Here is a 10842-nt window from a genome sequence, read left to right as displayed (position 1 = left end):
TGTAGTCTGAACCCCTCACACCATCCTAGTGATGTCCCTGGTTCCTTCAAATTGACTCTGATTGATGGTAAGCCTATCATAGAGGTTTCTTGGAAAATTTGTTGAGAATGGGTTACCAGGTCTGTGCAGGGATTCAGAGCCTGGTCTTGCAAAGTCCTAGTCCAGCTCTCAAACCACTACACCACCCTGGCTCACATTGACATTTATATTGGATTAGCTTATGTTTTTATATAAATGAACTTTAAAACATTTAAATTTCATTAATATATTTACTACAATATTTACTACTGATATTGAACTAAAAGGAACTAACATCTGGTACAATGGACTGACAAATACAGTTAATAACCCTGAATTCTTGAAATTTATTGTTGTAACTCTTTTTAGCAACACATTCGGCCATCTTGTTCTGCTAGGATAAGCTTTTGGATTTTCACAGATGAAATTTCAAACACATGTATGTTAAAGTTAACTTTTCTGAGCCCACCAGAACAATGTCTTTTTTCTTCAAAATGTTATAAACCTTATGGCTGAGAAAACAGCTACACAAATAGATATATAAAAATTAAAACACTGTATCATACAAGAACATTTGATAGAATAAGATTATATACATAAATATTTATATAGTACATACATAGCAATGATCGCAGTTTCCTGCACTGACCTTTCTATCAAAGAAAAATGCATTAAACAATACTGGTTAATGTGCTTTCACATTCCTTGTGATCCTCTACCATCCATCTGAGTTACAGTGGAAGACAAACTATAAACAGAGATTCATCATAATCAGTATTTTAAATCAAAATGGAATTGCCTTTGGGTGTATATATTTTGCTCAGAGCTTGGAAATAACTAGTTCAAACAACTAGTTTTTTGAAATTAATTCATTTACCCCAAATTGTGGTATAACTACATTACATTCTGATCATAGCTTCATAAAGATTAATTTTACTCTTTTTGCAATGGAACTATATATTTTAAATATTATTCTTATAGTTATGTGGTTCAGTAACAGTACTTGGTGGTGGAAAAAGAATATCGTATAATTTAAGTGCTGGCTTGAGTTGTGACGTGTTTTGTTGTGAGTGCTCTGATGTCAAGATTGATGGGAGAAAACTGTGTTTTGTACCACAGGCCCAGGGCTTGTAGAATTCCGATTTTAAAAATAATAAAAAGGAGCTAACTCGGTGGGGGTTATATGTGGGTATGCTTTGTAAAGTAACTTTCCAAGCTTTGGCTTTGCTCACTAAAAAATTCCACAAGTGTCATGGTTCAGGCTTCCCCAGCATTGTGATTTCCAGATGTTTTGGGCTGCAGCTCCCATCAGCCCCATGTAATTTGGGTGTGGCCAATCAAAGTAATTTAAGTCCAAAGTATCTGGAGGGATCTTTTTAAAGGAAAGCTGACATGATGAGATGTGCTTATCATGGGATTCTCATCATTGTAGTCAATTTAGGTTCTCATCCAGTTACCACCAGGAAGATTTTATAGAGGCACGGAGGTTACCAATATATTGTTCACAGCTACTACATAAGTGCTTCCACACCTTGACAGTAAATATTTACAAGAAATAAGTTACTTGTAATTGATTCCTGTCCCCAGTAAAAGTAGTGTAGCTACATAACATGATTATTGTAATTTAATGAGGGATAGCCTGAGTCTTTTTGCTGCATAATCATATTTTAGTTACTATCAGTTATATGGGGTGTGTGGTCTCACTAAATATTAAGAGTAGGAATATCACATGATTTAAGTGCTGGTTTGCTCTGTGCCTCATGCTGCTGAATGAGAAATATCCAGATGGAACTAGAATGAAATGCTTTTTAAATTTAACTTTCCACATTCTGAGCTTTTGTAAATCTTATCACTAGGATAGAGATTACTTCTGAATAGACTGTTTGCAACAGAACAACATGTGCATCCACCCACAAAGTGATCCCAAGTGCTAGCTTTATAACTATGAATACATTAAAGAGCATGAACAGCTTTACTAAGTGATTGGCCAAGATTCATTTTTCACTTGTAAGCACTGCTCCATCAACTGGTGAGGTTCTGAAATGGCAAGAAACAATTTTATTTGGCGCGGCAGGTTTTATAAATCTGAAGCATGATTGGTCAGATGGACTGTTACGTTTTCCCCAAACCAATTATGACTAATCTATGTGACAAAATTTGTATTGGAAAGATTTCTGAAAATGAGTATGATAACTAATTTAGTATAGTGGTACTCCCTTAATGGTAGGCATTCCTGTTACCACCCTTGAGAAGTAAATTAGAAAGGTAAGTCCACATAATGTTTATGGCCTAAAACCAATTATTAGTCTCAACTACAATAGACTCAGTTATAATGTGAACTTGAGAGGTCAACATTAATGTGAATTCCAGGACTATAGTACTTGGGACTAACAACGGGATTTAGGGCTAGATATTCTAGCACAATTGTACCCATTAACCTCATGAACAACCACTTAAAGAACAATTATTTCATTTATTTTCTCTTCCCTTCTGTATCTATGTATATACACTATGCATACATATATATACATTTTGGCAACTGGGCTTAGGATTTTGAGGATCTCCACTTCTGAACAACTCATAAATACCCCAGCTTCTTTCTCAAAACAGGGTACAAAATATTACATAATAAACCCTACCCAGTGGCAAGTTAAAAAGGCACTAAGCTAACTTTCAAGAAGCTATGTTGTCTTCCAAAAGATTCTATGAATTGTGGTTATCAGAAAAACAGTAACAGGAACAGTATTTTCTGAGGATTATATACATAATTCATTTTGTGCATCTGCTAGCACACATTTTTATCCTAACCTGGTCCAGAAAGGTTTGGCTCAGGCTTCGATACATAAATAAGTCTCCCTTATTAAAGGGTGTTTGAATATTCCATAGGTTCCTCTTAGTGGTATTACTAACAAAGTCTTTGGAATCTTGGAAATGTTGACTAGAAGTAATGTCCTCTTCTGTATGTCAAAAAGTTTTTGTAGATTTTTTTTTTTTTGGGATGATGGCATTCAACCATTTCCATGAGGAAAGACGCAGTATCTATTTCCTTTCAGATTAATGCTGATTGGAACCAGGAGAGTTATAAATCCAGTCCAGGACAATTAGAGTCATGCTCCCAATCATGAAGATGATGCCAACAATGAGGAAAGCCAGGGCCTGAAATTGAGAAAGCACAACAAAACCATTTAGTAGTGAAGAGAGTTTAAGATACCGCAATACTGAATCGGCAATTCTTATTGCTTCTGGTCTACTTACTCCAATCTTCTGAGGTGATCTGAAAGGCTCTTTTTTGACAATTCGGAGATAAAAGGCAGCAGGAAGAATAAAGATCAGCATTGTGGCAGCAGAGGCACCTAACAGAAGAAAGACAAATTGATAGTCCTTGGTAAAAGAGGGCAGGTTTAGGAAAAAGAAGCTGTGGATTACAGTTGTTTGCTGGAACTCACAATTGCAGTTATGAATGCGTATAGCAGAGTTACACATTTGTGACTGGTACATATTCATGATCTATATTCAGTAGTGTATGGAATAAGTAGGGATCACAAAAGGTCCCCAGTCCCAATTTACTGGGCAAACAGAGCAAATAATGGGGATCTGTTTTCCTCTCTATTGAGACACAGCAGACTAACATTTCTACCTTCTCCTGTGAGCAATCTCTGGTGTGACAAAGAATTGTGACAGCGAACCTGCTTTGACTGTCACAGTGGAGATCACTGGAGGGAATGGGATGGGAATGTCATTCTGCTGCATCCTGATCAGCAAGAGAACAGACCCACTACTTTCAGTGACTGATGCTTGGTAAATTAGGACTGGAGTGGGTAGTTATTTAGCTAAGTAGCTGATCTAGAACACTAGTCCTCAATTTTTTCCTCTTCTATCGCACAATGTAATTTTAGACTTCTAGCAAACCAATCTTTCCCAGTGTAAGGGAGCGGGAAAGAAAAAACATTATTTCAGATTTTTATTGAAGTACAACCCCCATTATCCATAATCACTGCTGGATGAGGTTGATGTGGTTTGATGTAGAATGCATTAAGAAGGCACCAAATGGGGAAGACTGCACAAAATTATACCAGCTTTTTTCTTCACTTGCTGCCTTCCAGTTGTGTTGGACTAGAATTCCAATTGTCTCAAGTATGAGTGCTGCATGAGACCAGAAGTGTTTATAGTTGCTGAGAAATGTTCATCACTAGATCCTAAGGTCCAGTTGGTCTGGATGAATTTGGATCTAAATTATGCCACTATCTATGTATGCATGTTATTTATGTCTCTTTGTATTTCAGAGACTCATATAGATGGACAAATACCTTAACTTGTCACAAATTATCAGCATAATAAGGGCTGATATAATGTTTTAAACATCCTGTGGTTATATGGATTCAGACAAGTTGAGACAGGGCGAATTGCCATCTGGTACCTACAACCACAAGGGATCAAGCAAATTTATCCCGAGATTAGCAATTTCTTTCTAATCCTGCAACCATTTGAAACCTACTTCCTGTAAATTAACATGTGCCTGGACTGTACCACTTTGAACTTTAAGTTTAAGCTATGCTGTCCATCTTGGTTGCAAGAGGAAGAAAACCAAGGTTAGTCTCCTTATTTCTCTTTTTCTTAGCTGCAACTGTAGCTGAGAACTAGTACTTCTGGCTCTCTTGATTCATTTTCCCTGTTCTCCCCATCCACAAATGGCTGCAGAATGACGTGCTTAGGCTTGACAACTGCATTAGGGGGCAACTTTTGAATGGTGCACAAGGAGTAGTGAATAACTCCTTATGCACTGTCCACACGTATAACCCAAAGTTATATGCATGGATGCCACCAGCAATATTCTTGCTGTGATGTCAGGGACAAAGCTCAATGGCTTCCTTTAACATCCTATTTTGCATGTGTAGGGCTTGCTTTGTTATTGTAAGTGAAGCAAGTACAAGAGGAGAAACAGGTTTACTACCTTATCTGCTGATTCTGAGAACAAGGCTGGAATCTAAAACTGATCATATTTGAAACTGGCTGAAGGGTCAAACACTGAATAAATAGCATACAGTCTAACAGATACTTTTTAAAAACTTAAAACTAAGAGTGTAGAGGCCCAGATTAGATTGGGACTGCAGAAAGCAGGGGAAGATTGATTTTCCCATTATTCCCCTTCCCATCTCTCTCCCATTAGGGGTGTACCTGTTGTGGGGAGGGCCAAATGAGGGCACTGCCCCCTCCCCCCAAATAAGAATTTTGCTCCCATGACATTTTTCTGCAGTCCCCAAATATCTAGCACTGCAGAGAATGAGACATTGAAAATTCTTCACACCTAGAACTTTTATATTTGCTGTATTTACATTCTCTTGAAAACTTTACCTGCATCTTTTCTTTGGATGCCTAAAATATATATGTAAACTGAAGTTTTAAGTTACTATAATGCTAGAAATTTGGGGAATGAAGGAAAATTTCATGGGGATGGTAGAATTCTTATTGAAGGCAAATGAGGGCACCATGGCTTTCATGAAGACAACTTAGAACAGTGTTCCCTAAACTTTTTTGGGCTACCGACCTCTTTCCTCTTGGGTGAGAACCCTAGCACCCTTCCCAGCACATTTTTTTTTAATATTAGGTCTATTGTTCTACTGCAAATTCAAAACAATGAAACTTGGTTTCTGCTCCCTTTGTACTCAGCCAAGAATGCTGACTGAGCAGTGACCAAAAAGCAGCAACCAAGCAGTGATCAAGAAGCTTCTTGCTTGTGTCACCTTTCCACCTCACCCCCCCCCCCCATCTTTCCACTGCCCACTTTGGGAATCACTGACTTAGAGCCAGGGGGAAAAGCACCAACTGGTGCCAAGGGTGAGGATGGTCTTTGTCAAGAACTGGGCAGGAGTTGGGGAATGAAGCTTTTTTTCACTGAGCACTGCATTCTCAATACAAATTGTGCCTCTGTAAGTAACTAAACCAGGTGTTTCAGATAAACATTTTTTTTCCAACACAGAAACAAGAAAATAAATGGTGACTTCCCACCCATAACACATACCTATGAATCCAAAGATGTCCCTAATAGTAGGGACAAAGATGACTAGGATATTATTGAATATAAGTATAACAGCTGCAATCAGAAAGTGTCTTATCCAACTGAAAGGCCTTCCAGGGAACAAAAGGGCAGTAACTGATGTACGAATCTGTAAAACAACAACAAAAGAACAAAAATATATCTTAGCATTTTTTTTGTTATTTAAATTCTTGCCGCAAATAAATACATTACTATAATAGACAATATATAAATCTAGAAATATAAAAATCAGGTATATATCAGCAGTAGACAACTTGTGGCCCTCCAGTCATTGCTGGATTGCATCTTCCACCTGCTCTATCTAGTATGATGGAGGTAGCTATCCAACAATATCTGCAAGGTCAAAAGTTGCCCACCTACAAATCTATATCAACATTTCTTTTTTATAACCATGACTTTGGATGTATATTTTGAAATGGGGTAGTAAATGTTCCTATCAATGTAGAAAAAGTGAGGGAGGGAGGAGAGGAAGCAAATAGAGAAAAATACTTTTAGAAATAGAAATCAGTAGTGGGGGAAAAATTATATCGGATGGATTTAATTTAGGTATTTTTGGAATACTAGTAAAAAGGAAATAACACCTAGAAAAATATTGACAAATCTAGACTGGTAACAGTGAAGTGCACTAGCCATCTTCCATATTTTTTAAAAATTAATATTGTAATTGTACAAGAGAAGAAGGAAACTTCTCTTATGTGGCAGCTATATATATATATATTCAGCAATAAATAAATAGATATATTTATTTTTGGAAAATGCTCATACGTTATTAAAAAGGAGATACGTTTGCTTTCAATGTTAAGAAAAGGAGAGTGTAAATTTCACTCAGTCACTTGATCTACAAATGACATCAGAAAAAACGTGGAGATACTCAAGTCTATTTGCTCAGCTCGTGCAAACATCCCAAACTTGAACAGCATTTCTCCAGCTTTTTTACTTGCAGAGATAAGTAGGTAAAAGGTCAACAGCAGCTCCACTAGGCAACAGTGGATAGTGTTACACGAAAGGCCTCTGAGGAGCTAAAGAAAAATGTTGAAGTGCAGAAGGCAAACAGAAAAAATGGCACCTTTGCTAGTGTGTCAGGGACGGGTCAGAGCTTTCAAATATCAGTGAGAATTTTGACACTGCACCTCTCTGCTTCAAATATTTCCCACAGTCTTTTCCATTAGGACTATAGCTTGGGAATGTAGCCACTTCCAAAATCCACTAGCCAGCATTCCAGTTTCTGGGATTCTGGGAGCTGCTCTCCAAAAGTGGGATTGCCCTAAGTCAGATCTGTTGCAATGTTTGTAGCGAAGACGATCCTGAAATAGCCAACATGCTGAGAGCTAACCAAAGACTTATTGCTATCTCAGGCAGATCAACCTCACTCTCCCGTAAGCTGTTGAGTAAGGAGATAAAGAATATAGTGTGCCTGCACCATATGTAGGTGCACCACATGCAGCTTTCAGCTTACACTGAAGTCATGGCACAGCTCCATGGTTTTCAACGGACCCCTGTGTAAGGAAAGGGCCGACTATACTTGGATATTTTCTCAACCTTGTTGACAAAGAATGTTCTGACTTGAGACCTTTTTGCATTGGAGACTTTTCTGAGAGCATTTCATTTGCGCAACCTCCCCAACAAAACATTTCTCCCCACAGAAAACAGCATATCTTTTGGAGCAGAAGAATTTTTTCTTTGTGTAAAAAACATTGGGTTTTGTGCAAAACAATGGTTAACATCCTGCATCAGGAGATATACTACAGAGATGCAGCACCAACCTTTGAAGGTTTGCAGCCCACTCCCCCACCCCCACGTAGCCAATACGGAGGTACTGGAGAACAGGGCAGTGAGTAAAGATGTACAGTGGGCTTTTGTTATCTGCTGAGGTTTGGTTCCAGGACCTCCCTTCGGATACCAAAATCTCTGGATGCTTAAGTCCTATTAAATACAGTGGCATTGTAAAATGATGTCTGTTATATAAAATGGTAAAATCAAGGTTTGTTATTTGAAATTTATACTTTTTTGGAATTTTTTTCAAGCTCTGGATACTTGAATCTATGGATAAAGAACCCATGGATATGAGGGACTGACTATTCAGCTCTCTTCTGGTCGTGGACTGCACTGAGACAGACAGCTGCAGAAACCCCTACATGTTCTGTCTTTATCTTGTCACAGGTGCCTTTCTCAGTGCACTCCAGAAATGGGAAGGGCTGGATATGTCATTTCCCCTCAAACTCCTCTCCAGTGCATCAGAAATGGCTGTGCTGAACCAGGGTTGAGGCTTAGGAGGTAGGATATGGGGGGAAATTTTAGTTGTTGCAATCGTGAAATGACCATAAATATAAGATAGAATAATTCCAATCAGCCATAAGTTATGACTTCATAATTGCTGAACAGCATACCCACCAATAATTTTCCACAATTTTTTGCCAAATAGGGTCAAATCCCCCCCTAATTAATGGCAATCAAATATAGGTAGAAACAGCCATAATCTTAACCAGCAATTCTTTCTTCCTGTATTTAAGCATAAAATAAGTGATGCCATAACCCCCTCTCCCAAATGTAATACACAATACCCATGCCAATATATTGTGGTACCAGGGCAGGAAATCCTAGAAACACTTCTCCTTTCAGTGGAAAAAGTATATAACAATAACAGATTAAATAATTAACATTTTGCTGTCTTTTAATGATAATCCAAGTCACCTTCCTGAAGTGGTTATCTCTCTTCTTGGTAGGGTTAGGCCTGACAACAACTGAGTTCATCCACAACATAAAAGCCTCAGCCTTTTCAAAGGAACCTCAATGTTCGCAGGACTAGTAAAAAGAGTAATAGCGTGTGTGTGTGCGCGCGCGCAAACCCAGCAACACTACTCAAGAAGGATGGAACATTTCAGTGGCATCAAAATACTTAACAAATATTGGAGGCTGGGGTATAATGCAGACTCGGTGGCTCCCATTCTAGCAAGATAGGAAATTGGCTCTGGATTTTCACCAAACATTAAAGGAGCTATCCAGAATGCTGAATCTATTTGGGGATGTTGCATATCTTCTCTAAAGTTCAGACTAAAGCTCATAGCAAATTCACTGCCCTATTGCCATGGAAGCCTCCAATTACCATTGCACAATTAACAGAAGTCAATGACAGTGCAAGAAAGGTGGCCAGATGCATAAGAGGAGTGGGTTCCTGTACTTTTCCAAATTGTATAGAGGTAGGGATTTTACTAGGCATAGCTTCTTTCCTCTTCTACACAACAGTTAAAGGTGTAGGATTTATCACTCCTCTCTACTGCAAACCTTTGTTGCAGGATCTAACCAGGAGGGAATCTGACAATTCAGGATGAATATCAGAATGATGGTGTATGCAGGCATTATGTGATACACAGATCTGTTGGGATATATCATTTTCTTCACTGTTTGGATGGAGGATAATAAATAAATAATAATAAATAATTTTTAAATTTCTATTCCGCTTTTTGCCAGGCAATCAAAGCGGCATACAACAAGTTAAAATGCATCCATATATACATAATCCCCCCCATAAAACAAGATTAAACAGTATAAGATTAAAACTACATATTAAAATTCAACTCATCCAAATAAAATCATCATGGGCAGAGTTCAATAGATGGGAAGTCTTATTTGTGGCCGATTATTTTATTCTGGGAAGGCCTGCCGGATTACATAATAGAGCTGCATGCTAAGAGTGTGAAACAAAAACAAGCCTTTTGTCATAATTGTAATGAAATATTCCATTAGGGACTTTATGTTAAGTGTAATTTGAGAAACTCGGGGCTGCTGAAAGATGATATAAAGCAAGACACACTGACATGGATTGTTGGGGGTCTGTCAACAATTCAGGGTTTCTACTTAGCACTTCTGTGAAGAAAGTATACATGTACTTGCTACTTTGGGACTAGAAATAAGTGCCATGTACTGGTGTCTGGCCAGCTGTTGGGTCCATACTTCTGAGCTGCTTCAGTACTGGAGAGTGGACAGATGTCCTTGTTATTAGACTAAAATAAATTACCCATCTATCCCAGAACATGGTTGATAAATAGAAGGACATCAAAAGAGATGCGAAAATGCATAACTAACATCAGTTACCCTTTATTAAAATATATATTATATAATACATATTTTAATAACATTGAACTTTTAAAATTCTATTTTAAAACAGATTAAAAAATGGAGTGATTCCAAAACATGACATTCAGACTTCTATATGTGGTCTAGTTACAGTCCTTATTACTCTTATCTTGTCCCCCCCCCTTTTTCCGAGGATTCTCAAATATGATTTGCCTGAAAATGACTTAATAAATTGTCTTTCAACTTACTGGGAATAGGACTATGGGTACAGTCAGGGTTACAGCTACAAGTACTGCAAGGCGGACCATCAGAAGCAGAGTATCAAACGTGTACACTCTGGTGTATGTGTGAAGCAATTCATCTTCTACCTCACCTGTACCAAATAGAAAAGTTCAAAATAAGGCTTTTCAGGCAATCTCATATTCACTTATTCTTACAGTCATAATAACACACTTATAATAATAAATACATAATAAATACATTCTAGTTTAACCAGGTGGATAATTCAGCAGCACTATTCAGCTATATTAAGGGGGTTAGACCCCGTTTAAAAAAAACGTTTGACCACAGCCAGCAATGTTTTGTTGCATAACTTGCCATAGCGTTGATTGAGGCAAGGGAAATCATTGTGAAACTTTTTAAAAAAATTTAATTAGATTTTATTACATATAATACATTAAAGAAAAAAGAGAAAA

At 37.7% G+C, this 10842-nt stretch overlaps 1 protein-coding gene across 5 annotated transcripts in view; it reads right to left on the bottom strand.

Moving 5' to 3' along the window:
* Positions 1-345: 345 nt before the first annotated feature.
* SLC38A4 (solute carrier family 38 member 4) overlaps positions 346-10842 on the bottom strand; it is a 31962-nt gene continuing 21465 nt past the window's right edge. For all 5 annotated transcript variants that reach the window (XM_042467242.1, XM_042467246.1, XM_042467245.1 and 2 more), the window contains 4 exons: positions 10396-10520; positions 6038-6182; positions 3274-3371; positions 346-3174 (listed from right to left, as the gene is read on the bottom strand). In XM_042467242.1, the coding sequence (XP_042323176.1) occupies positions 3073-3174; positions 3274-3371; positions 6038-6182; positions 10396-10520 (470 nt within the window). In that variant the 3' untranslated portion in view covers positions 346-3072. The remainder of the gene's footprint in view (positions 3175-3273; positions 3372-6037; positions 6183-10395; positions 10521-10842) is intronic.

Source organism: Sceloporus undulatus, chromosome 5 (assembly GCF_019175285.1).
Source record: "Sceloporus undulatus isolate JIND9_A2432 ecotype Alabama chromosome 5, SceUnd_v1.1, whole genome shotgun sequence".
Taxonomy (NCBI): Eukaryota; Metazoa; Chordata; class Lepidosauria; order Squamata; family Phrynosomatidae; genus Sceloporus; species Sceloporus undulatus.
The sequence above is the reverse complement of the archived record's forward strand: the minus strand, read 5'-3'. Positions and strand labels throughout refer to the sequence as shown.